The sequence below is a fragment of the Fundulus heteroclitus genome, chromosome 5, assembly GCF_011125445.2.
Source record: "Fundulus heteroclitus isolate FHET01 chromosome 5, MU-UCD_Fhet_4.1, whole genome shotgun sequence".
Classification (NCBI taxonomy): domain Eukaryota; kingdom Metazoa; phylum Chordata; class Actinopteri; order Cyprinodontiformes; family Fundulidae; genus Fundulus; species Fundulus heteroclitus.
This window is the reverse complement of record NC_046365.1, coordinates 12547206-12574651: the sequence shown is the minus strand read 5'-3', so window position 1 is coordinate 12574651 and position 27446 is coordinate 12547206. Positions and strand designations below refer to the sequence as shown.

The 27446-nt window shown below is 41.1% G+C and overlaps 1 protein-coding gene across 3 annotated transcripts in view; it reads left to right on the top strand.

Moving 5' to 3' along the window:
- pax5 (paired box 5) overlaps positions 1-27446 on the top strand; it is a gene marked incomplete at its 3' end in the record, with an annotated part of 60397 nt that overhangs the window by 11121 nt on the left and 21830 nt on the right. For all 3 annotated transcript variants that reach the window (XM_036136926.1, XM_036136924.1, XM_036136925.1), the window contains 4 exon segments: positions 9167-9332; positions 15546-15743; positions 16439-16503; positions 19038-19163. In XM_036136926.1, the coding sequence (XP_035992819.1) occupies positions 9167-9332; positions 15546-15743; positions 16439-16503; positions 19038-19163 (555 nt within the window).

Sequence of the window (27446 nt, the reverse complement as noted above, 5' to 3'; positions counted from 1 at the left end):
GTCGTCAGGCCGTGACGAGGCAGATGAGAGATGAGAGAGGGAAACTGAGGAATGTAGCAGAAAGAGAGAGACAGAGAGCCCTAATGGAGCTTATTTTCTGGATGGGGGAGCTCCAATATATTCTGCTTTATCTCAGTAATTTTTTTTTTCTTCTCCTTTTTCAGAAACAGTGAATCAATCAAACATTTAAGGAGTGCTGGGCTCTTATAGGTCAACTGCCATAGAGGGTAAATAAATAAAATACAACAGGGGTGCATAATGACCCCCTGGGTCCTTCACCCCCCCCCCCCCCCCCCCCCCCCCCTTGGTTGGCTGTGTCCCTCTGATTCAGAAGGATGAAAATGAAGCTGCTTCCTCTGCCAACACTTTTCTCTCTCCGGAGACGGCTTTGGGAGAAAGACTCCTAAATGCCCAAACCCCTAATTTGGCAACATTTTGGTGTCTAATTTGCAACAATACCCACTGAGCTGGCCACCGTTGATTGAATTCCTGCATGCAAGTAATGTATTTGTTTGGCCTGGGACAGAAATTCACCCAAATTAGTCCTGGGCACTTCTGTAATGTCCGGCGATTTCACACAATCATTGGAGTTTAGAAATCAGGAATGGAGACAGACACTGCAATATAGTAAAAGTATCCCCTTAACTAAAGCCCCAATTCTTTTTTTACAGACTTAGAGATGCTAAGAGGCATTTTTTAGGAGAACCATTCTCAGAGCCGGCCTAAGATAGTATGGGACACCAAGTTGAATTGGATTTGGGGTCACCATAGCGCCAATACTAGTTTAAACTTTCTGAGGTGATTGTCTGTATGTTGAGTATTTGACACCGCTATTTTCACCTTTTGCCAGAAAGCCAACAAATAAACTGAGGATATCTTTGCTTGACCCTCACGTTATACCCTGCACATTGTTTAGTAAGGAAATATTAGTAAGTACAGCATCTTCCAAAAGGATTCATGGGCCTTGAATTTTTACACATTTTGTCAAGTTTGAAATCACAAACGTAACTTTTTTGAAGCGCATAATTGAAACCTATAATTGAAATGCGGAAGGAAAAAGGATATGTGTTTCCCCCCCAGAAAATTCAGAAAACTGTGCCATGGATTTATGTTCAACTCTCTTTACTCTGATTCTCCTAAATATAATCTAGCGTAACTGATTTTCTTCACAAACCTTACATCCACTGTAAGGTTTGTTTAAACCCAAAATAAATTCAAATGTTAAACCTTTCTTTCATGAATAAAAATGCTATTTATGAGCCTTTCAATTGTGTTTAATTAATAGGTTTGCTTTGACCTCTTAAGACCCGATCGTTTTAGTCTACACATTGGCTTTTTGATATCTAACCATGGTCCGTCTCTCTTCAAACCTTTTTATTTCTCCTGACAGATCTGTAAATGAGGTTTGTAGGTGATCAAACATATATGTTTGAGGAGGAAGAGTTTAATGAGCCCCTTTTGTCAGGTGTCTAAAAGCCTATGTTTGGACAAAAATGAACGTCTCTTGGTAAATGGCTTGTACTTCTATGGCGCTTTATCAAGTCCGGCGACCCCAAAGCGCTTTACACTACAGTTAGTCATTCACACGTTCACACCCTGGCGGTGGTGAGCTATGTTAGTAACCACAGCTGCCCTGGGGCAGACTGACAGAGGCAAGGCTGCCGTACATCGGCGCCTGACCACAACCAGCTGACAATGCGGGTGAAGTGTCTTGCCCAAGGACACAACGACTGAGTCGGTCGGAGTGGGGGATCTAACCAGCAACCTGCCAGTTACAGTACGACCTTCCTAACTGCACTACCGTTTCTTAAGAGGTCAAAAAATGTATTTGATGCATTAAAATCTGAATTCTTTGTGAGAAGTGAAGTGTCCCTGGGGGCCCCCTGTTGGCCTGGGAGCCCTAAGCAGCTTTTTGCTTTACTTATTCCTTAGGCCGGCTCCGATCCCGATACTTTCATAAACAAATGCTTTCATAGGATGCGTACGCCTCTGCGTTAGCCCCTATCAGTATTTATAGGTTTAGAAAATAAATTTCAAACACATAATCCCTAATACCCAAACCCACTAAAAATGTGAGAGTCTGCACGCCTAATACCAACGGTAAATACACAGATAAGTGAATAAATAGCTATCTGGAGGTTTTTTTGTGGGTCACAAGTCATTCCTCTCCATCTCCTCACAAAGCAAGGCATATTTTTCATGCCCTGGCCCAGATAGAAGGGGTGAAAGGAACCATTTCATTTACTCTTATCTGAGAAAGGAGGAGAATGGTTGGGTAAGGGGCGGGGGGGAGAGACTTCAGTGCAGATACCTGTGGTGAGGAGGACTTAGCACAGCAGGCTTCTATAAACGACCTGCAGAAAATCTGCTTTTATTCGCTGAGAGGTTTCAGGAAATAATAATGAGGGCAGGAGGGGAAGCGAATAATGTCCTTATACAGCCATAAAGCATTCACACAGAGTGTTTGAGAGTGTAAAAAGATTTGTCCATGTAGGTCAGCAGGCTCTTTACAGCACGCTCTCTCTATACGCTGAATGGGACAGGCAGAGATTTTGTGATGATTTCCTTTAAACTCCCAGAAATCAGTCACAGTAAATAAATGGATCGCTCCTTTATAACAAAAAAAAAACGTTTGGTCTGGGGGCGCCCTGTTTGCTCAAAGGTTAGAGCAGTGGCTGCGGAGCTTTGTTGCTTGATGTTTTTACTCCCTCCTAATCATTATGTATCAAACGAAGAACATCATTTGTGGTTCTTGCATTAAGGAGCCCTGATCTAGGTCTCAGGATTTCTAAAAAAATATTCTTAACACTATAAACTAATTAAATGTTTAGTGATGAAGCTGATAACCACACGTCTCCACGGTATTCTGTGACTTCTGGAATGAAAGGGGGCACAGGCTTTATATATTGCCTGAACAAGTGATTTAAATACGCAACTAAGAGATAACTTTTTTTGTTTGTTTGTTTTTTTACTCTCACTGCACCCACAATGAGGGGTTCTCTGGGTGGTGAGCTATATAATCCATAACAAAAACAGTCACTGAATTAAATGCACCTGTCCTAGAAGCTGTAAATGCCTTTTTTTGGCGGCTATTTACACTGAACAGCCTCTTATCTGTGACAATTATTTGTACATTCTCCAAAGAATTCAGTATATTAAAACAAAGAAAAACATAAAAACAAAGGGCTTTGGAGAACATTTCAATCTAGATGAGAAAAATAGAGCATCATTGGAGGTGTGGTGGAAACTGTTTCAGCAAAAAGATACAAAAGCACATTTATGGGATTAACGGCGTATGGTGATGATGATACTTGCATCCTGGTTAAATGTAAACAAACATAAGTCTGCAAATCATCTAACAGTGAAAAGCTGTAGTCTGCTCAGGATTATTTATTTAGAAACAAGTTTGTTTGACAGATGATATGTCATTCTTTTCATATATCTAAATTCAACATTACCAAACAACATTAACAGAACAGATTGCAATGAAGCAAGATCTAAAGAATGCTTTAAATGTTAAGAAGAAGAAACACCCTCTGGTCTTTGGTGTCCAGAAGGGCTGGTCGAACCCTGTAGCGCTGAATTCCTCGCATCTTATAATTATGAAAAGTTGCCCTCCAGCACCTGTGGGACTTTTAAACGTCGCAGCGAACGTGACATAATAAGCATTATTTTCTCCATTGACTTAAAAACGAGTCCAGCTCCCTTTTTTTTTGCACCTGCGTTCTTAAGTTGGGGCCTGGCAGAAAGTTTTCATCATAAGAAAACTCTTAGTGAAAATACCATGGCTTGACTGTATCTCAGTAAAAATCTCTACAATGATCCAGTTAGTTCTATTTAAAACAGAAACAACACGATCTTTTTCTCCCGTTATTAAAACAACATTTAGAATATTACAGGGATAACAATATCATCTTTTTATGGTGATTTTAATTTTGATTCACCTTTTATTTCTATGCTCTGTATGGATCAACACTCGCAGAACGAGCTGATATCTCTGCTCTGGTGGTCAGCTTGCAGTCAGCTGCTTTACAGACATCCCACCTGGAACTTGTCAACGTAGTGTTAAAACAGAGTTATTATTAGATCCTTTATTTATTCAGGGAATTGAATAATCTCATATAGATTAAAATATCTTTTTCAAGAGCGATATAGCCACGAAGCCGGCAATACTCCCAACAGATGAAACAGATCACCAGATTCATTACAAAACTAAAACGACTAAGCAGCAAACATTCAAACCGTAAGCAAAAAAATGTCTCAACAGCGCTGGTTTTAGTTCCCTTAGTTTGAACACTATGACTATTCGTGTTATCTTTATGATTAGAAATATTTCCACATAGCACGGTTTTTCTTTCCTGTGAGCGAGGGGAAATTACAGGGGGCGTTATTTCAGCCTACTGACTGGCAGTGCATGGCAACCGGTGCAGGAAGGGCAGCAATGTGTTACAGTGTGAGAAAACCTAGCACCCTGCAGCAGTTTTTCTGACTTCTCAAAAAAAAAAGCCCTTTACCTTTAGTTTTTGAAGCTGGAACTGGGTAAAGCTGTGATAAACCTAATTCGTCGTAACCGGCCCTTAACCAATGCATTTAATTCTATCATTTAGCAGAGTTGCCATTTTAGCTGTAGCAGCTTTGATGACTGAAACTGCTTTTCTTTTGCCACATTGGCGCGTATTTTCTTTAAAGTTTGTATCCGTTGTAGATTATAGCGTTCTCTCGCAAAGCCTCGGTCGAGTTTAGCTCACAGAAACATGGCATAAACAGACACTCCTCACTCTCGCTAGATACTTTGCTGCCTTTTGTAAAGAGTGATTGCTTTTCAAATTGCGCTGGTGCCTGTGTAATGAGCCCTCTTATGCTGTATCGGGAAAAAAAATAAAAAATAAGTAAAAAACGAAGCAGTACGGTCAGAGCTAGACCACCCTTATTAGAGGCATTTTTAGACTTCTATTTCCTTTATTGATGTATCCATATTGAAGCTGAAAAAACTATGTATTTTTAGTTCTATATTATTTTTCCTTATGCTGATGAGGAGAAGACGAAGGCAGGGGGACTGGTTCATGGGCTAGCCTGCTGTTCCAGGCGGTACCCCTGCTGGGGTCATGTGTTTAAAATCTATTACCCCCACAGCCAGGATTAGTGTCTGTGTGTAAGGAAGTGTGTGTGCGTTTGTGTTTCCCCTAAAGACGTAATCACTATGGTAATACAAAAGCCAGTGGATTAAACGGTGGAGAAATTCTAAGTTGATTTACACGTTGCCTTTGGTGGGATTCATGTTTATGTACAGTGCAAACATAAAAAACTCGGTGGCGGCAGAGTGAGGGAGTTTGTTCCTCTCGGGATCGGCAGACCCATGTTTACGTCTCAGATGACAAAGTTTCTGACCTGGTCCAGTTTATGGAGCCTTGCCTTGTTTTCTGTGAAGTTATAAAACGCATTCATGATCGATATTCACTTCAGAGTGATTGATTCTTGAACCTCTCAGAAAGTTAGCTTTTTAAACTTCATAACAAGATAAATGTGTAATGAAAGTGTGATTTGAGACTCGCTGGATGAGGACCTTGAAAGTCATCGAGCAATGCATTGAATTTGTTTTGTTAAAAATGGAAATTTCATAGCCGCTTCTCTAATAGGTACGTGATTTTGTTTATTACATTTTTTTATTTGTTTAGCTAATGGCTACAGTACATTAAAAAAAAATCTGCTTCCAGGAGGTTTTTCAATTACGTTAAGCTCCAGCTCGCCTTTTGTTCTACTCCAGTGTATTCCAGTCTTGCCTTCTCTTGTTTTTATCTATTTCCTGCTTTACTTTCATCCCTACCTCCCTTGAGGGGAATATTAGCAGCATCTTTTACTGTGGGGCCAAGCCGAGGCCTTGGTCAATAATTAATTGAAATCCCTTCACCTAATTGCCATCTTTGCTTAGCCTGCCCCTCGGTGAAATTCGAAAAGTTGAATTTTCAGAGCTGTCTGACTGGTATTCTTATGCTTAGCAGGATAAATGAGAAACACGGTGCAGATCAGATGCATTAAAAAAATGACTACAGTTTGGAGGCCAACACCTGTGGCATTGCTACCCAGAATTGATGAAGTTCTTTCTCCCTGGAACGAACATTGAATGTTGTTTTGGGAATTGAGAAAGCTGCTAATGTCAGACTACTCTCGAGCAATAGAAGCTAGTAAAATGAAGGTCACGGAAAAAACATTTAATTTCATTAATTTATTGAGGTCATTTGCAATAAATAAAAAATTAAGAACACAAAAAAAAATCATTCAGCACAAACTCAAAGTGATCTAAATGGTGCAGGCTGATCCAGGATATTTTATGACCAGCAATTATGATATCTCAGCACCTTTTTTTTTCTTAATAAGAAAACAAGTGGAAAATTTCACTGAGAGTTTTTGTCATTTAATTCATATTGGTGATTGGAAGTTAGGTGGTTTTAAAAGATAATTAGTATCAGATATTGATTTGAAATTAATAAAATTTCAGGCAATGGTATAAATAAATAAAAATTCTAATTAATTTGTTAATACTGTTATACTTAGTTAGATTAATGAATCAAATAATTGAAGTTCTAACTATTCTGTAATGCTGAACCTGAGACAAAACTGGCAATTTTTGTCAGTTCATACTTTCTTAAAGAACAGGAACTACAAAACATCTGCACAATCAACAATTCATAAATGACAAAATTATGGCATGCATTTGCATTTTCTCCATCCAGAGAATTTCCTTAATATGCATTTGTAAGGTCAGGTCGATCAACGACAACCATAGTACTGTGTCTCCCATGAACTTGGCTTATCTTCTGTTTTAAAAAGGACCAAAAACAGAATCATTGGTTTGTAATTAAGGTATAACACTTTACTAAAATTGTTGAAAACGTGTTGATTTTTTAAAATCTATCCCAATACGATGGAATTCAAAAGTTTTATTTGATGACCACAACTAAGACATGAATCATGTTGTTCATTTGCAATGACTCTCCTCTGGGTTAGGAGGAGCTGGCTAGCAAGTTTGACTTTAGTACTAGCGCTGTCGCTAATTTAATTATGGCATAAAGGGTTCTTGAAATAGCAACTTTTATTGTAGATCAGTTCTACCAGGGTGCAATTGTAATTCTTTCCCTCGACAACCAAAACGAAGATGTGCAATTCATTGGCAAAGAGTTATTCAGGGTTTAGAACCTCAGCTTGCTAGCAAGATTGATTTTAGCCGCTGCTAAACTGGTTGAAGCTGGATACAAATTTAAATCCTAAAGCTGTTACAAAGTCCGCAAAGAACTGAAGAAAGAGTCTTTGTTCTCAAGGTGGCAGATGTGGCTCTCACTATTCATACTTGACGAGAAACTCAGCAACCGAACTCCTAGAAAGTCCCGTCCATGCTAGCATACATAACACCTGTGCTAAGTTTGTGGAAATTTGATAGACAACAACACCACAATGACAGAAATGGCAGTTTTTGATTTGTTGAAAGAACAGGAGGAGGAGAAATAAATGTTTGAACGTTTTTATTTGCATTTGCTGAAGAAATGAAGAACACAAGTGAACACAGGTGGCATATTCAAGCGTTCAAAACCACCAGGGTTGAACAGGGCAAATACAGCGTCTGAGTCTGACAGGTGCGTGAGAAATTTCTGCTCTTTCAAATTAACCATGCCAATCCACGCAACAGTAGGACCCACTGCGAGAAAAAAAGCTACGTTCTGCCCTGATGGCGTCAAGAACAAGCAGCAAGAACTCCCGGAGCAGCTGCAAGAACAAAATGACGTCATTTTGCTCTTGCAGCTGTGGGAGTGAGAACATATTTCTCGCTTTTCACGAGAAATATGTTCTCAATGTAACATCTTTTATTCCAACACAGAAGCTCTTAACCTTTACATGGTTGATATTCAACTCATATCTTGTTCTCTGTTGGACACTAAATTTGACACTAGCACGCTGAATACAAACTATTAAAATATTACTCCAGTACAGAAATTCTCTCAAGCACCAGTTTTAGATCAGTTCATAACTTTATTATAACCACATATAAATAATACAGCCAAAATGACAAAAACCGCATTAGCTACTACTATTTGCTGGACAACAAACACCACAAATCGGAATATTTGCAGGCTGAACCTATACCTTTATATAAAGTTCAATCAAAGCATTTTGGTGGTATGTGGCTTACATTATTCAAGCATATACTTCCAAACTAATATGCTTATCTAAAAGGTAAATGTTTTGTTATAGATAATATATATCTCTAGCTGCTTAACAACATGTAACAATTTAATATATCTAAAGACTTTGGTCACGCACTCAGTAAAGTAGTTAAATGCTCTGTGATCATTTTGACATATGACAACAATTTCTCACCCAACTTTGATTTCACTAGGAGGATATTTATGACAATGGCGTTTAAATGTAATTAGTTTTCTTTACCAAGCTTATCTGTACATCTATAAAAATTGGCCGGTATAAAATATTAGCCACAAAACCCCCGATCATTTTTTATCAGTTACATTATTATATTGTTTTTAAAAGATTGGGGTCAACAGTGGTTAGATTCGAGAATGTATTTTTATCCAGTTGAATTATTTAAGCAATAGCACTAATGCTAAAGTCAGCTTTGTTATAATTCTAGAAAAACCCTGATGCACTTGCTGTCAATGAGAGGCACATTTAAGTTGCAAATGTAGTAAAAAATGTTAGAGTCCTCCTTTTCTTGAACTAATTTTAAACATTTATTACAATTTCAAACACATTTTATGCCTTTGTAACACAGGATGACAAACCAGATGAACAGAAGTATCATATAAATAAGTTAGACTTTAACTAATTTAGTTGAGCAAGAGCACTCTAAGATTATGCAAACCACTACACGTTACACAAACTTAACTACTTATATTAAACATCTTGTTTTGTCAGTATGGGTTGCATTTCTTAAATGAGCTCTTTTGAAATATAAAGAAAATCCACCACTCCATCTTCAATCCACATGCTGTCCTTCACATTTGAAAACATTTATCTTTTGTATCAGCCTTTGCAATTTAAAATTCCAGCACTTAGAGACTTTAGTGGCTTGAAACAAACCCTAAATGTCCTCTATCCCTGTTACTCACCCCCATCCTTGCTGGTATCCCCTCTCAGACTCTTTTCGGCTCTTTTCCAGGACACGGCGGGGTGAACCAGCTCGGAGGCGTGTTTGTAAACGGCAGACCTCTTCCGGACGTTGTCCGACAACGAATAGTGGAGCTCGCCCATCAAGGGGTTCGACCCTGCGACATCTCGAGGCAGCTGCGGGTCAGCCACGGATGCGTCAGCAAGATATTGGGCAGGTAAAGGGCAAACATACAGTTACAGTAAAGAAGATATTCACTGCTGCCCCATTTGTGACCACAATATCTGCGGGACAATGTGTTCTTTCAAGGAGGAGAAGTAAGAAGTGTCTGTGTGCCTGTAATGTCTGTTTTCAGTGCAAAGTGGATGTTCTACAGTATTGAACATGGCTGGTTAGCATCTATGCTGCAATTTCTGCAGACAGAAGTATGTTTGACAAATCATCATTTCAACTTACAAACAGTCAAATTTATTGGCTGCCCTGTTACGACAAGATTTTAACAAAACTACTAGTTACAACCTTGTTAGTTCCAGTGTTGTAGTACTCGAGTCCGAGACTCGAACTCGAGTTCGAGTCATTAGCTAAATTTAGAGACTCGTGACTTGACTTGGACTTGAGCACTGATGACTCGAACTTGGACTCAGACTCCTACATTCAGACCATTCTAACTCGGAAATTGAGAAAAAGACCCATTTTTTTTTTATATATCATTAGGCTACAATTTTAATATGTCTATGTACTACATAGGCTATTTATGACAGACGGTTATGTGCAGTTCAAATAAAGCACATTTAAGTTTTGCATTTATGTGAGTCAAGAAGACAGGAGTGTAGTCATGATGAGCACCGCTAGAGTGAGTTCAGAAGGCAAATTATATATAAAAGTCCATAGTGGGCGCCATTAGGATGTGCCTATGAGCTGCGACACTACAGCTATGTGGATTGGATTTTTTTTTTTTTTTAGTTTAAAAACATGTAGGCTATGCTTACTTTAGTGCGGAACTTGGACTCGACTTGATCAATAGTGACTTGACTCGGACTTGACTCAGATTTTTTTTTAATGACTTGGACTTGACTCGAACTTGAACATTGGAGACTCGAACCTGGACTCAGACTCGAGGCATAGTGACTTGACTACAACACTGGTTAGTACCCTGAATTCTTTAGTATAGCTTTAAATGAAGTTTACTTCACTTTTGAAAGTAGATCACAAAGTTGTTGAGCTTCTAATAAATGACGCATGACTCCATATTCCCTGTGTTCACATACCACATTATTACACAGAGATCCCTTTTCTTTAGCCACTGGCCTCTTGGTTTGAAGAGAGCCCATATCTATTTGACCATGTTACTCTATGGGTGTAACGGTGCAAAGCTGCATCTTTGATGTGGGGGTCCCGTGTTTGAATCCCGGTTGCGTCAGGGAGGGCATCCAAGTCTGGGTGCAAGTTGTAATGACTTGCAGGGGTGACCTCTAAATAAGGGAGCAGCTGAAAGGACTCACATGCTAAAGAGGATGGAAAGGGAGGTAAGGAATCTCATAAAGTCACCGTTGGAGAACTAAGTGTGACATTCTACAGTAAAAATATTTCCATAACACCAGCTGCTTTCTTGGGAAGCATTGCCCCCCCCCAAAAAAAGACCTTTTCTGTCCTACCATTAATTCAATTCAATTCAGTTTTATTTATATAGCGCCAAATCATGAAACATGTCATCTCAAGGCACTTTACAAAGTCAAGTTCAATCATATTATACAGATTTGGTCAGATTATACAGATTGGTCAAAAATGTCCTATATAAGGAAACCAGTTGATTGCATCAAAGTCCCGACAAGCAGCATTATAAAAGTATACGGTGTTCAGTAAACCCTGCTGGATATTTGACTGGAACACTTTGGTCCGATGGTTTTGTGTCTCAGCTGTTTGCCAACAAACACTGTGTGTGGGTGTGGTACAAAATAAAGAACCCAAACTAGAAAAAGCATCTGACACTATATTAGCTGGAGGACGTGTGATGCTGTGGGCCTTTTTCTACCATCAGAGGCTCCAGGAACGTTGTCACAGTGTATGGCATCAGGACCTTTTTGACATACTGGAGGTTTAAAACTAAACATCTACCACCAGTCAACTCAAGGATATATCTTGCGACAAGGCAATGATCCAAATCAAAATAGATTTGGATCACAAGACAGAAAATCAACCGGTGTTTTTAAAGGCCTATGCCAAATCTACAAAAAGCACCAGGACAACTCAACTCCACTCAAAATCCTCCGTCAACCATCTCTCCAAGTTCTAACGATCAACTTGTGTGCTTTGGTTCGATCTTACACAAAGGCAGCTTCTGCTTTACGTTTGTTTGGATCGATGTGATCTTGTCATATGAAAACCCTGACTTTGGGTCACTTTTCTAAGCCTCTACTTCTACCGCACACATAAGGTGCATTTTCACAAATGTCAGCCTTTCAGTTTCCCTTGCTCTTGCCTTTTCACCCCACTCCTCTCTCTGTATCCCATAAGTCCTCCCTGACCCGTCTCAATTTTTTCCTGTGAATCTTCTCACCTCCCCTTTCTCTCCCTCTCTCTCTCTCTGTGTGTCTGTCTGGCTTTTCAAAGCTAAATTCAAGAGCAAATCCCTGCTCGTTCTGTCCCCCAGCAGAGAAAAAAGGGCAGACAATGGGCGAAAGATTCATCACCTTTTTTTTTATTTTTGGAATTAGCATCAAAATGAAAGCGGTACCATATTTCTGAAGCGCCACTAACCACAAAATGTGAATAAGGCGAAGAATGGAAGAAACGGAAGAACAATCAAAAAAAGGAAAAGGCGTGTTAAGAGAGTGGAGTGCTTCAAGAAGAGAAATGAATGAGAGACAGAGAGACCATTTGTGGGGACAGAGGGGAAGGATTAGCAACAGCGACCCTCAGCTATATCAAAAAATGTGTTGCTCATTGTTCTCCCATGCCTCCCTTTCCTTTTTTTTCCCTGTCTTTCCCCTCTCTCTATCTCTTTCTCTCTTCCCCTCGCCTGGCCGTTCAACTCACTGAAGCGTTACTGCGAGGGGGAGGAGAAGGGACAGAGGGATGGATGGAAGTAAGGAGGGAGGGAGGGTTGTTTTATCCTCTCCTCTCTGTCTCTCTGGTGCCAGCAGAACAAAAACACCAACTCTACCACCCTGTGTGTGTCCATGTGTGTGTGTGTGTGTGTGTGTGTGTGTGGGAATGAGTGAGTGAGTGCGTCGGCTCATCGTTGAGCAGGATATCAATAACCGGGCTCGTTTATTCACCGATGATTCAGCTGTGAATAATTTAAACCGTTTTCCATTCGAAAATAGATTGTTTTTTTTTCTACCCCCTTTAGTTGTGTTTTTGCTCCAGCTGTGAGGAGTCAAAAAGTGCAACACACACACACACACACACACACACACACACACACACACACACACACACACACACACACAGTGGGGCAGAAAGACAAGGAGGCGCACATTTACAGCAACTCACATCTTCACGGAAAGGATTACTCCACCGTACAGTGGAGGGAGAGCAGCAGGTTTAAGACTGACTGACAGCTTGCAGCCACGCATACACCCCCCCCCCCCCCCCCCCACACACACACACACACACCCCACAAGCATTTTTTTTTCTGCAAGCTCTGTAGTGCACCGTGCTTCCATCCCCTGCCCTCGTGCCCGTTTTGCATGTAAATACGTTCATGAAATAGCCGTGGTGGACACTAAACGCTTCAATCTTTTTCCGTACGCGCGCGTCACAGCAGATCGAGTCAGGCATCACGAGTGTTGCGTCACGGGTTGTTTGAGAGCGATGCGTCCACGTTTAACGCTTTAGCTGACGCAGATTTCTCAATGCAAATCAGACAGATTTGACATTATGTAACAAGCCAAGAGGGATTTTTTTTTTTCATTTACAGAACACAACAGAAGAAAGGATCAGCTATAGGTTAATAAATGCAGGTGGTCACTAATCATGCTCACTGTCAAGTTTATTAAAAAAGGTAAACAAGATGATTTGATTACAGGGGTGCTACAGAGTCTCGCAAAAATACTTGCGCTTTTTTAATGTTTCCATTTTTCCTCATGTTTCATCTACAGACTTCAACATGGACCCCTATTCACTAATTAGCTGACTTCTTAAGGCAGTCAGGCAGTCGGTCAAACTACGTTTTATTTAGTGGCGTCAGAACCGAGTGGGGTGAACACAAATGCACTCCGCACTTTTCAGATCTTTACCTCCGCATAAAAAAGAGAAGCACAGGTATCGTTCAGTAATATGCAAAATTTTAAATATATTGAAAACTTAAAACTTACTGGCGTCAATCAGTACAATTATGAAAGGTGACTCCATGAGTCAGATAAACGCACATTTTTAGACATTTAAATTTAAGATAGGTTAAAAGGCGTAATCTCGTTCATACTGAGCAAGCAGTTGGCGACGGTGGAAAGGAATGACTATGGAAAGGAATGACCCTCCAGCAGAATCAGGGCTAATATGAGCAGCCGTCTACAACGACTGGGTCTTTGAGAGGACAGAGCAGACACGCTTGTGGTTTAGAAAAAAGCCTTCTTTATGAGTTTGTTTTGAAACCTTAAGAACAGCAGCGCTCCAACTGCAGGTTGCTCAAATGTGAGCCACCAGAACTGACAAAAACTCCTGGATAGGTGTCGTGGCGTTTCCAGAAAAACTGAGCGGAAGTCTGGTTGCCTCCGATTTAAGCCTGTTTGCTGTTCCTGTGACACGGATAGCTGAGAATTTGCACAGGCATATGCTGTCTTATCAAAGATGACATCAAAATAATAAGGACTAGTTGTGGGGTGTGAGGATCTTCCGAAAACTCAGCCCTGGCTGCAGAAGGAAGGGTGTTCCACGGGAGAGGCAGGGGGGTGGGTGGGTGGAACAGTGGTCGAATGACCACCAGAACATGAAAACTAGAGCTAAAGTTGTCTTGAATGTTTCTCCTCTGGATTACAGATGTTGTCTCTGCTCTCTTTGGCAGACACACTTTCACACAAACAACAAGCCTATTTCATTGAATTAAATTGAAAAATGCTTTGTTAATTCCAAAGGGAAGTTAAATGTTGTAACTCATATTACGCAGGTTTTATCAGAGTTGTTGTGGTTGCTGATGGCCGTGGGCAGGAAGGATCTCGTGTAGCCGTCTGTCTTACAGCGGTTCCGAAGTAGCCTCTGACTGAAGACAATTAGTTGTTGTATGACGGTCTGATGAAGGGGATGCTTCATATAATGTTCTTCATTTTCTGAAGCGTCCCTCTTCTCACAGCCATCCAGAGGTTCTAAAGGAGTCACCAGAACAGAACCAGCCCTGTTTATGTGCTTGTTGAGCTTTTTAAAAGTCGCTGCAGATGATGGCAGAAGAGGTCACGCTCTCTTTACAGTATGACCTGTCCTGACTCTACTCACAAACATTCAGCTTTACGAGAAGGGTCGGAGTTTAGAGGGAAAAAACACGATCTGAAGCAATTTAAGATTCTTATTTTTCAAATGTCTAATGTGACAAAGTCATAAAATCATGTCTCATCTCATCAAACAGATTGTTTTATGTCACCGTGATGGGGGTGTCTTGTATGCATTTTGGAAACGAGTCTGCTTTAAAGGAGGCTGAATTTATTTCAATATCAGGTTGGTCGTTTGTAACAGGAGGAAACATTTCCAGTACAATCATGCTGCTCTCCAGCTGTAATCAGATCAGTGACTCACACATTGTGCTGTATGTCTGTTCAGGACAGACATTATATTACACTGCAAAAAGGGAACTAAAAGTAAGTAAAATGTTCTTAAAATTAGCATATATTTCCTTGATTTCAGCAGCTAAATAAGACTGTTTGCCAATGGAATGAGAATTTCTACCCCTAAAATAAGATAATTAGACATCCTGCACTTGGAATAAGGTAATGGAGATGAATTGTTCTTATTTTAAGTGCAAAGATCTTATTCCATTGGCAAAAAATCTGATTTACCAGCTCAAATCAACAAAAAATATGCTAATTTCAGGAGGATTTTACCTACTTTGAGTTCCCTTTTTGCAGTGTATCAAGTTTAGTTGTGGAGTTTGAACATATAAAAAGACAAATAATTTATTATTCCCAATCACATATCCCGTATGTGATAGGGAAACTGATCAACGTTAAAGGGAAGAATGGAGCTAAACGTATCGGAGGCTCCAAAGATTTCCAGCTGAATTTGTAACAAAAGACGGTTCCACAAAGTGTTGACTGGGGAGGGGGGCTAAATTGCAATTTATTTGTAAAAAAAACAAAAAAAAAAAAAACCTGGGTTCCTTTCCTGCTGCTTCATAATCATGCAGTACTTTGTGTTAATCCATCACATAAATCCTCTTCAAATTCATTCTCACCTGTTCCTGTCTCTGATTAACAAAGCTCTGCGCCGCTGTCCCTCGCAGGTACTATGAAACGGGGAGCATCCGCCCTGGGGTAATCGGGGGATCCAAACCAAAGGTTGCTACACCCAAAGTGGTCGACAAGATCGCCGATTACAAACGCCAAAACCCCACCATGTTTGCCTGGGAGATCCGGGACAGGCTCCTGGCCGAGAGAGTTTGCGACAACGACAGTGTCCCCAGCGTCAGCTCCATCAACAGGTACCACAGCTTGTGTAATCTGTGGGTATCAAACTGTAACAGCGGACCGTAGACACGGAAACAACATAAATGCGTGTGCTTGATCTGTGTGTCTATGTCGGTGTGGGAGTGGGGAATTGCAAAGAGGGCCCCAGCCTCCATATGTATGAAGTGGCCGCAGCTCAGTGGTTCTACACGATGGTACAATGACAAGGCCTTTCCCCTGAGTGCACAGGGGGAGCGACAGAGGGAGGCATGGGGAAATAAGAGGGGAAAAAAAACAAAAACGAGTGAGCCAAAAAAAGGCAGACAAAGAGAAAAGGAAGGTGAAACAGGCACAAAGAAAAGAAAAGGAAGACGCAGGAAAGGAAATGAGAGGAGAGGAAAAAGGGGAGGAAAGGATGGAGAAGAAAAGAGGAAGAAAAAGGCTTGCATGATCAACCAAGCAGGAAGTGTGAGGCCCCTCCGCCATGTCAGCCTGCCTAAGCCACTTCATACACACACACACACACACACACACACACACACACACACACGCACACACACACACACACACACACACACACACACACACACACACACACACACACACACACACACACACACACACACACACACAGCTTTGCTCCCACGATGGTCATGTTCTCTCTGTCACTCAGGATCTCTCCCACAAGCCAGCCTACACACACCAATATCTCCTCTCTCTCTTTCTGCAGGATCATACGGACTAAGGTTCAGCAGCAGCCCGGCCAAACGGGCTCGGTGTCGGCTCACAGCTTAGGTACGTTCCCTCAGCACATTCTGGTTCCTTTGTCACTCGGGGTTGTGCGACGTCAGCTGAGATGGCAGAAGGCAGAGACAGCCCAAGTCGCTCAAAATGTTTCAGTTTGGCAAAAAAAGAACAAAACATCACTGCTTTTGGGGGGGAAATAACTACAAATATAAAAATATATTTCATTGTGACAGTAGGAATGGCTTTTCAACAGTTATTTGGTGTAGGTCAGAAACATCACGGCGTAGCAGAAGAGTCTAACCCCAGGAGCAAAGATGAAAGCCAACGCATTGTTTCCACCTAAACACTTCAATTCAATTCAATTCAATTCAATTCAGTTCAATTCAATTTTATTTATATAGCGCCAAATCATGAAACATGTCATCTCAAGGCACTTTACAAAATCAAGTTCAATCATATTATACAGATTGGGTCAGATTATACAGATTGGTCAAAAATGTCCTATATAAGGAAACCAACACAAAGTCAGTACTCTATAGCGGTGATTTTCAACCCTCGGTCCTCAGGACCCACTGGCTTGCATGTTTTAGGTGCCTCCTCACGCCTGATTTAAATAAATCGGCGATGAAGAGGCCTCTGCAGCTCTTGGTGGCTGCTGAGGACTTATTGCAGTCATTTGATCCAGGAGCGCTTGGCTTGAGCAGAGACGCGTGTAAAACATGTGGGACAGTGGGTCCTGAGGACCATGGTTGAAGACCACTGCTCTATAGAATCAGATGCAAGGCATTTATAGACGTTTCTTTTTCTTTTTTGCCAAATAGGTCGAGCTCACTCAGATATGATGGGTACCCATTTTTTGAAGTTCTGCATTCAGTTTGTAATTGGGTTTGATTTTCAGCACTGGGCCATTCCAACACATGAACACGCTTTGCTCTGAAGCGGTCCATTGCTGCTGTGGCTGCATGTTTCAGGTTATTGCCCACCGCAGTCGTTTGCAGCGTCTCTTCTCCCCGGGCGGTCCTGAAAAAAGAAAAGCAGGCCATCAGCATGATTCTGCCACCACCATCTCTCCCAGCAGGGAATTACGCATGGTGCAAATACAGTGACGTGCAACGTTGATTTTTCCCACCACATAGAGAATTAGGTCAAACATTACCAAACATGTTGTTCCAAATCTGACGCAACAACGACTTCTGTACCTAAATAAAGTTGTGGAAGTAAAAATAAAAAAGTAGTCCTTTAGATTCTTATGTAATGATCCGCACAGCTTGTTACATTTAAATCTTTTAACTTTAGACCGAAGCCTTCTACCGCCACGCTGGAACCATGACTCCCTTTCACTCAGCGAATGTCTCCGAGGACAAACGCCGCTCGTCGCTTCTCCCTGCAGTGGATTGCGCCTCGCTGTCTTTTTGTATCTTCATGATCGCACATTGTCTAGTAATCTAAATTAATTTTCACACGCCGCTCCCTGACTCCTGCCTTATACTCCCGTTTATCAGATCCATACCCTGGCACATACACACCTGGGTGCGACGCAGGGGCGCGCTCTCTCTTCCCCACGCACGCTTACAGATTACACAGATAAATGGCTCCCACTCCCAGGCGGAAAATTGAACATTTGGATTTGCAGAATAAGAGCGTTACGTTCTGATAAAAAAAAAAAGAAGAAGAAGAGTGAAGAGAAAGAGAAAGGGAAATCAGATAATTGAAGTGCTAAATCAAGTGATGGGAAAAGAGGGGATATGCATTCATTATACTCTCCTCGTCGTTAGCAAAAAAAAAAAAAAAAAGAGTAACGGCTTGAGAGGAACGCCGATCCTGTGGTTTGTCTTGTTTCTTCCTCTTCTTCTTATTCCCTTTTCGGTCTCACTTGTCTGTGATGGGGACGGGGGGGGGGGGGGGGGGGGGGTGCTCTATTGGGAAAGGGGATTAGGATGTCTGTTGCCACACCTTTCTGTCCCTCCTGGGATACCATACTGTCACTCAGCCCGTCGTCCGCCCACAGATAAGGGACCTAAGAGTGACTGACTGCATGTTGCAGTTTGTGCACGTGTGTCAGGAGGTTACTGTGTGTATCTGTGTGTGTGTGTGTGTGTGTGTGTGTGTGTGTGTGTGTGTGTGTGTGTGTGTGTCACTGAATTGTGACAACTGTGTCGCCCATCAAGAAACTTGTCTCCTCCAGGGGGGAGATCAGAGGAGGAGACAACAAGGAGCAGAACCCCTCTAGAGGCTTCTCGTTGTGCTTTGTGCTTTCGGCTCAAGTTTAGTTAATGCGGTTGAGTTCAACTTTGTGAGTTTCCAAGGAGAAAGAAATTAAAATGTGTGCACCAAAAGGAGGTGCTGGGTACAACACACAGTGTCCTTATTAATGGCACTGTTAGTAACATGTAATAAAAAAATAAGGGCTGAAACATATTTATCTTTTGTTGTGGGAGAATAATCCCCATAATGAAACTTTTATTCAATTTGGGGGAGTGGGGAAGGGAGATCAGGGAAAAAGAATTGTCCACAAAACTACCACGATTGTTCTTTGTAATTTCCGGACGGATCCTTTAATCCACCATCCGATCTGTCTGCAGCCACGTCCGTGGCTTCCACGCAGGTTTCAGCGGTCACCAGCGACTCCGCTGGCTCGTCGTACTCAATCAGCGGCATCCTGGGAATCAGCGCCGCTGCCGACGTGGGCAAGAGGAAGAGGGATGAAGGTGAGCGCTGATCCTGCATACTTTCAAAACCTTGTACCTCTCCAGCCTTAATGGCTTTTTAAAAAATATATACTTTAAACACCCACAGACTGTACATATATCAGATGAAACAATACATGAAGTGGTGATGGGGACAGGAAGATCTTTTCTGCCAAAAAACAACACAAAAAAAAAACCATTCTGGAAACACCTAAACACATAAGAGATCAAAGCCAAATGGATGCGAGTGTGTACACATACGAAGTCTGGGAGTTGTAAACCAAACATCTTGATTGAGAAAGCCGTGTTTGTTTACCCACCGCGCTCCACTGGAGACCCACCTGAGAAGTAATTTTATGCATGCTCTATTGATCATATGTGCTGTCATACTGGATCAATGTTGCATGCTAATATGAGTGGGAACCTTCATGTGTGTCTGCGTGTGTGCATTGACTCTGGGGTGGGCTTCTCCCATGCATTTCATACCTTTTGTGTGAGTGGACGTGCGTGTGGTGGTGAGCGTGCATGCGGCAGAATCAGCGGCATTAAAAAGCCATCACACAGACGGTCTCCTGCGGTAAATGAGACAGCACCAGATGTTGGAGGGAAGCAGGGTGACAGAATGCCACTGGGGGCTATTTCTCTCGCTCTCTCCTACTTGCTTGGTGTCTCTTTCGCTACACACACACACACACACACACACACACACACACACACACACACACACACACACACACACACACACGCTGTATGGGTGCTTTTTCCCACCACTGATGAATTTTCAAATGGTTCCAGCGGGTTCCAGGTGAATCCCTGATGAACCATGATGTGTTCAATATTGGCTGCTTACCCATCAGTGGATCACAAAGACTTAAACTCCAACATAGTCAAACACACACACACACACACACACACATACACACACAGAGAAGCATTCTCTCCAGAACCCCAAAAGTTTTGATTTCAGATGAGGATTTAACTACTTTTTAAATATCAAGTTTATCCACTATCTGTCAAGCAGGAGCATGTAAAGCCCAAAACTGCTCACAGGCTAAAACAGATATATGATGAGAAGACTTATGGTTCTAAATACCAGTTAACTCAATTTTTTTTTTCCCCATCCATTTTTAAACAAAGATAAAACAAGTAAAACATTAAAGTTTTTGCACTTCATTACCCAAAAAGTTATCAGTACGCACAAATCTCTTTCTTCAAGCATTCCCTTCAGTTTTTTTTTTTTTTAGCAATTTGAGGGCTTGTTAATGTGTACCAGGAGAAAAAAAAAGACATTACCTAATCTAACAACTTCAAGAACAGATGAGAAACGAAGTATTTGACATCGGTCAGACTGGAAAGGGCCATTTCTAAGGCTTTTGGGAGTCACACAAACCACGGACAGAGCCATCATCCTTAGATGGATAAAATACAGAGTCTTCCCATGAGTGTCAAGCCTCACTTAAAAGTATAGTAGGCAATCTTTTTCTGCTTTGACTTCTGGGGGGATCACCTTATCTATTAGTTGTCCCACAGGCCAATCATTTTGATGCGGTCAGATAACACCAATGTGGGTTCCTTGTTTGGTTCTGCTAGTGTATATGTATCCGGTTAGCTTCGGTGTTAGCCGTTCATTGTAGCTCTCACTTTGAAAGTGGCTGAGAGTTGCAAGAAGAAAACCGCATGAGAGTTTATTAGAAGAAGAGGAAGGCTGGAGCAGAAAGAAATAAGACCAAAGTGGATTTGGGAGATTTTTTTCATGTAATCGCCTTTAGGAGCAGAGGAATAAGTAAGATGGTCTTGTGCATGTGAAGTTATTCAAAAAGGAACGTGGGTGTTTCTTACCTACATTTTCTGAAAATAAATCTTTCACTCTGCCTTTGAGGTCAATGCTATGTTAATGTTTCACCAATTTAAAAAGAGACTAGACTAAAAAAAAAAAGGTCTCTACAAGATAGTTTGGTCAGCAAAAGCACTGCTGACCAAAGAGAATACAAAGGCTTTTAGGTTTTGCCCAAGAACATCTTGAGGATCCCCAAGACTTTCAGGAAAATATTCTGTGGACAGATGAGACCAAAGTGGAACTTTATGAAAATGCTGTGCATCCAGATGTAAAATTAAAAGCATTTTAGAGGAAGAATTATCCAACATGGTGGTGGTACTCTCATGATCTGGGGCTTCAGGACCTGGACGACTTCCATACTCAGAGAAACGCTGATTCTGCTCTCTACCAGACATTCCTAAAGGACAGTGTCCGGTTGTGGGTCAGTGACCTTAATCTCAACCACACTTGAGTTATGCAGCTGGACAATGATGCAAAGCACACCGTTAAGTCCAGCTGGAAAGGGTTGAGAATTAAAAAAAATGAAGGATTTAGAGAGGTGTAGTCAAAGTCTGAAGTTAAATTCCTTAATCATGCAGTGGCATGATCATAGGTGGTTCCTGCTATAAGAACAACTCTCACATATGGCTAAATCTAACTATTTCTTCACAGAAGAGTGAACCAAAACTCTTCTGCAGAGAGGTGAAAGTGGCAGTTGTCGAAATGTTCAACGTCAGTTGTTGCAGTCAATAGTTGATAAGGTTTAGAGGATCACTATACAGTAGTTTCCACAGATGGTCTGGTTAGCTTGGATGGCATTTCCCTTATGAAATGAAATCATCATTTGAAAACCTTAGACATTTATTTTTTATTTTTGTCTGGCACAAAAACAACAACAACAAGCAAACTACAAAATAGCAGAGATTTGTAAGGTGGCAAATATTTAATCCGAGCTCTGGACCTGTTGAAGATGCAAACTGAAGCATGTGAAGCAGAACGACCTCCACATTGAGCAATTTGAAAATATATATTTTACAATTTAACTATTTTTGATATGTCTTAAACAACCTGCTACTCCACTGTATGTCTTTTTTGCAACAAAAAACAAACACAAAACAACAACCTGGCTGACAGTTATCAGGGACATGTGTACAGACAAGAAATTCTTCCCACAAGGAGTATTATATGTGAATGAAAAAAACCTTGATATTGTATCATTTTGGCCACTTTTATGAACTTGCACTTCACAGCAGGGAAGGTTTTTCCACGTAGGTTTCTCACAGCTCTTCAATGTCAGCGAATTTGGTAAGTGAGATCAAAACATTGCCTTATTTCATGTTTCGCTGAGGTGCTCAGAAAGCCTCATTTGGACACGACGTTGCTCACCGCCACGTTTTTTTATCTGCAGCGTTTCTATGGCAGAGGTCTGCGCGGTTGGCTCTGTGGTCTAATTAACAGCATTGCTAATCACAGCTTCCATTAGAGCAGCCCCCACCGGATAATGACACGCGCACACACAGCAAGGGGCGACAGCAGGAACAGCATGCACTGACATGGACAGACAAACACATACGCACACCGACAAACAATGCAGCACGCTTCTCGCGTACACGCACGCCCATATGTTTATCGGCGCACGTATACAGCGGGTCATGTGGACACGAAGGCAACCGTCTCACTGTTAATTTGACTGTTTATCTAAACAGGTGAATATTTAAAATTTAAAGTGGTAGAACAGCGATCTTTATTGGACAAGGTCAGGGGAAGGGATGACACCACGGCGATAGAAATATATGAGGTGAGGTGAGATTTCGGGGGTGACTCTCACCTGTGATTAATGTTCGAGGAATGGTTCCGGCACGGTGTCTGTGGAGTTAAATGGGGAGCGTGTTAGGGTTTTAAAAAAAGATAATATTTAAATATAGGATTACAGGTGTATCTTTTGTGACAAATGTGTAGCAACGCTTTATGCAAATTATAAGAGGCGTCTTTTTTTCTGGTTTGTTTAGTTTGATTTAAGCGTCATATCAGGACCGTTTACAAGACAACTAATTGATTTCCAAAGGCTAACTCTTCAGTGGTTTTGCTCCATTTGTGTATAAATTTAAAATGTCGAGGCTTTTTGTTTGAAAAAGCCACATTAATCCCTTCCTGTTTGATGATGTGGACTTATTAAAAATTTAAACCTACATTTGTAATAATGCTCCATAAATTACACGTAGCCTCTGATTTTGAAAAGTACATGTGAAGTTTACCGTAAAAGTTTAAGTTTAAACCTTTTTTATGTTACCATGGCGACTTCTGCTTTTTTTGACAGCGGGCGTGGAAGTGAACCTGTAGCGCTTGATTCTTCCTCGTAGAGAAATTAAATCCTCTGAGATGCAAAAGTGCAAACGAATGTTCCAAACAAAATAAATGCCAAAATGTATTCAAAATGTGAGCTGCAACAAGGTCCAGTGTTTGTTTTTCTTAAAAAGGTATCCGGGTTGGAATATACCTTTCAAATCCAGACTTTACAAGTAGATACATATAGTAAAATAGACTCCATGGAGCAAATTCTGTGATTTTTTCTGTGCTCTCCCATGAATTTAGCAAAAAAACAGAACTACTAAGACAATGACAGGAACATTGTCAGAAAGTAGGAAAACTGTTCAACAAAATTACATAAAGTTTCAGTGTTTGTGTGCACGGTGTGTGTGTGTGTGTGTGTGTATGGCAAAATTCGTGGGTTAGTGAAAGTTAAGCAGAACATTTTCAGAGAAGGCTCAGAGTGTCTTTCCCTCTAACATTGAGAGTCCCAGGCTTTTCAGGACTTTGTCTTATTCAGACAATAAATGTGTGAAAACTGTGAGAGGCATTAACAGCAGTCATAAAACTTAAACTGCATCATAAGGAACACGTACGGAAATACAGCTAGATGATCGGGAATGTATGGGAAATTTGACCATTTTCTTGATCTCCTCGATCCCTCACAGGTTTTCTTTGGCCAATTATGTTGCTATGGCAACTCAAAATACCACCAAAAGTAGTGGCCAACATCTCACCTCTGAGCCCCAGGTTTGGATACACATCTTGCATGGGTTCACTCCTCAGTTCAGGCTGTATACATTTTACTCGAAGAATAATACATAAAGAGTCCAGTTTAGAAGTGAAGAGTAATAGATATTTTAAATTAAATTTATTATATATACATATATATGTATTATTTATGTCCACGTGTGATGCACAGCTCTCCATTCATTGCCATAACAGCCACCAAAAGAAGGAACTCCAATCACCATTGGAGCCACAGCGTAGGCATAGCATATGGACTATTTTCAATTTCAGAACAGCGATATTTAAACAGCAGCTGTGCAAGTGGTGGGAACACAGGAAGGCGAAATCAGCAGCATGTCTTCGCGTGTGTGCGCGTGTGTTTGTGTGTGTGCGTGCATGTGTGTTGGTGTTTTGGAGGGAGGAGTGTGTGTGGGTAAAACCCTGTGGTGACCTGTGCCCTCCAGCCAAAGCGAGGGGAAGTAGAGGGTGACTGAGAGCAGAATGGCTATGAATGGAAGTGAATGGGAGAACTTGACTTGTGGGGCCAAAAGGGGACCATTGTACCTTAACCTATTCTTGTTGCACGTCGAGGCTGCTTGCGTGCACGCACGCGTGTGAATGTGTGTGAGTGTGTCTCCGCGGATGCAACATGGGACATGGGCTCCAGGACAAGAGGTTCAATTACTGCAGGGTACACCTTTTAATTTAGTTTCAAGCTATTTTTTTTCAATCACATTTGAAAGAAAGTCACATGGCAAACAACAACAGCTCTAAATGGTGTTTTTTTTTCTTTTTTTTGTGGAGCAGAACTTGTCTCAGTGGCACTTACCCAGAATGCCACATTGACCTCTTACCCCCTTGTGCATCCACTGTGACATGCAGCAGCTTACCGAATAAAAGAAGCTGGGAGTGAGAAAAAGATACGGAGGATGGAGGAAAGCGGGGAGGGGGGAGATGCACGCTCTTCAACCGTGGCTCCGCTCAGGCACCTCCCAAAACTTTGATCTTTAGAGACACACACACTTACAGGCTCAGTCACACACAAATTTAGCAGCAAGCTGAAGCTGTGAGGTCAGCCCTATAACACTTGTCCCACTGAGATGATCTTCAGCGTGTCAGCTTTAATAAGATTCACACAGGTAGTGTCCTACCCTCACACAGGCACACACAGGCACGCTGAATGGCTGACAACTTTCATTCTTACATGTTTTAGGATTTAATAATCCAAACTGCTTGTGGGGTTGGTAAAAAAAAAAAAAAAAGAAGAAAGGAGAAAAATAAAGCCAAAGGCTGGCTGAGCCGGCGACGGAGAGGAAGACAGAAGAGGCGGAGGGGAGAAGGAAAAAGCAGAAAGAAGGGAACAATGAAGGCTCATTGTTTGTTTTGTTCTGCTCTGAAAAAGAGGGAAGAGAAACGCTTCCCTTCTGAGACCGAATCACAGAGATAGAGGCAGCTGTGAGCATGTGTGTCTGTGTGTGAGTCTGACAGTGAATGGGATTTAACCCGTCACGGCAATGAGTTTCTTTACCCATCCACGGATACAATGAGAGCGGCCGGATATCAAGCTACCCACCCAACCACCCACCCGCCCACAAACACACCTACATCCACGCCAAGGCGCGTCCATACACATTCACACACATGAATGGATGATATTGATTATGACGAATAAAAGCTTTGTTCTTTCTGCTCAACTACAGTGGGCTCCGTTATCTCCTCTTCATTCTGTCGTTCTGCGGTCATTTGAGAGTATGCTACAGTGGTGAGCATAGCTCAGGTGTTTCAGAGTGTACTCGTGTGTGTGTGTGTGTGTGTGTGTGTAGGTGTGTAGGTGTGTGTTAGAGAGAAAGCAGAAAGCAATAAGCTGGCTGAAATGGTGCCATCAGAGCTACATGATTGATCAATTGAATTCCATCACAGCGACTGGCCAGTGGGATTAAATGGGTTGCTCTGGGTTACGAGGCTAAAGCATCATACTGCCTTTATCTCTCCTCTGATTGGTCTGCCACCGGAGACCTGGACCTGGACGATGCACTCGTCCTGCTCCCAGCATCTGTGTATGAGTGCAGGTGTGATGAGACTACAGGACTAAAAGAGAGATTACGATCGAGGTGTGTGTGTTTGTGGGAGAACGGCTGAAAGAGGGTTTGCGTGCCGAAAGAAAGAGAGACATATAGGTGTTGTCTGAAGAAATGAGGCGCAGAAGTCTTTCAAGTAAACCCAAACTAAGGGTTGTGCCAGGACCACTTTTACAATTTTATTAAAGCTTGAAGGTTATCTAGAGATACAGATTCGTCATTTAATGCCACTGTGCTGTGTTCTGTTTGTTTTTGAAAATGGGATTTTCCACATCCCAAGGTAGGAATACAACAAGAACAATACTAGAAGTCAGAATTCCAATGTGGAAAGTTGTAGTTCTACAATAGTCCCCACAATGGCCAAGTAACTGTTTATCATCTGTATCTCATCAACTCCATGTTGACTACTTTTGGCCAAATTTGCTTTCAATCACCACAGCCATGGCGACCCCTAATGCCTGATGATGCATAATCAACACGTACAAAGGAACATTAGAAACACTATGAAACCATGTTTTGATCAGTTATGCTCAGTTATGTTTAATTTAGCTAATTAACTGTAACTATTGAATGTGCTAATAACTAGTGAATGTGCAATATAATTAAAGTCATTGAGGAGCGACAGTGGCACAGGAGCTGAGGAGTTTTAGCTTTAGACAGCAATGCTTAAAATTGAAACTGATGGCAACAATTACTTTCGTGTTTCTTGAGTTTATTAATGTGAATTAAAAATGGAGATTAACAATATATATATATATATATATATATATATATATATATATATATATATATATATATATATATATATATATTAATCTATTAGAGAACTTCTGATCCAACAGAATTGCTATAATTGTGAACACCCACAGTCTTTTGGGTAATGGAGAGATTCAAGTGTTAAATATCATGATTTATTTCTAATGACTTTAAAATTCTTACAACAAACAGGAATGTCACAAATGGGTGATAGATAAAGACCACAAAATATAGAATAACCAAAAACAATATTTGTTATTAGATCTCAGTTTGTCCTTATAACAGCTCATCAACTTTACAGTTCAATATTCTAAATATTTTAATCTGCTTTTGTATGGCTCTGCTAATCGTATCTCCAGTACCAAATCCATCCACTTAGTATAACATTCTCATTATGTTCATATGGGTATGTAAACTAAAATAATATGGAAAGAAATTAAAGGAAACAAGATCAAAAAATGTATATGAACAAAGTTTCACGCCTACCTAGGATATCTGGGATATTTTATTAAAGTTAAGAAAGTAATTTTGGTCACATACTCAAGTAAACAATAAGTATAAAAGTTCAGATAAAGTAGTGAAAACAAAAAAGGAAGGAGAATTGTAATATTCGGAAAA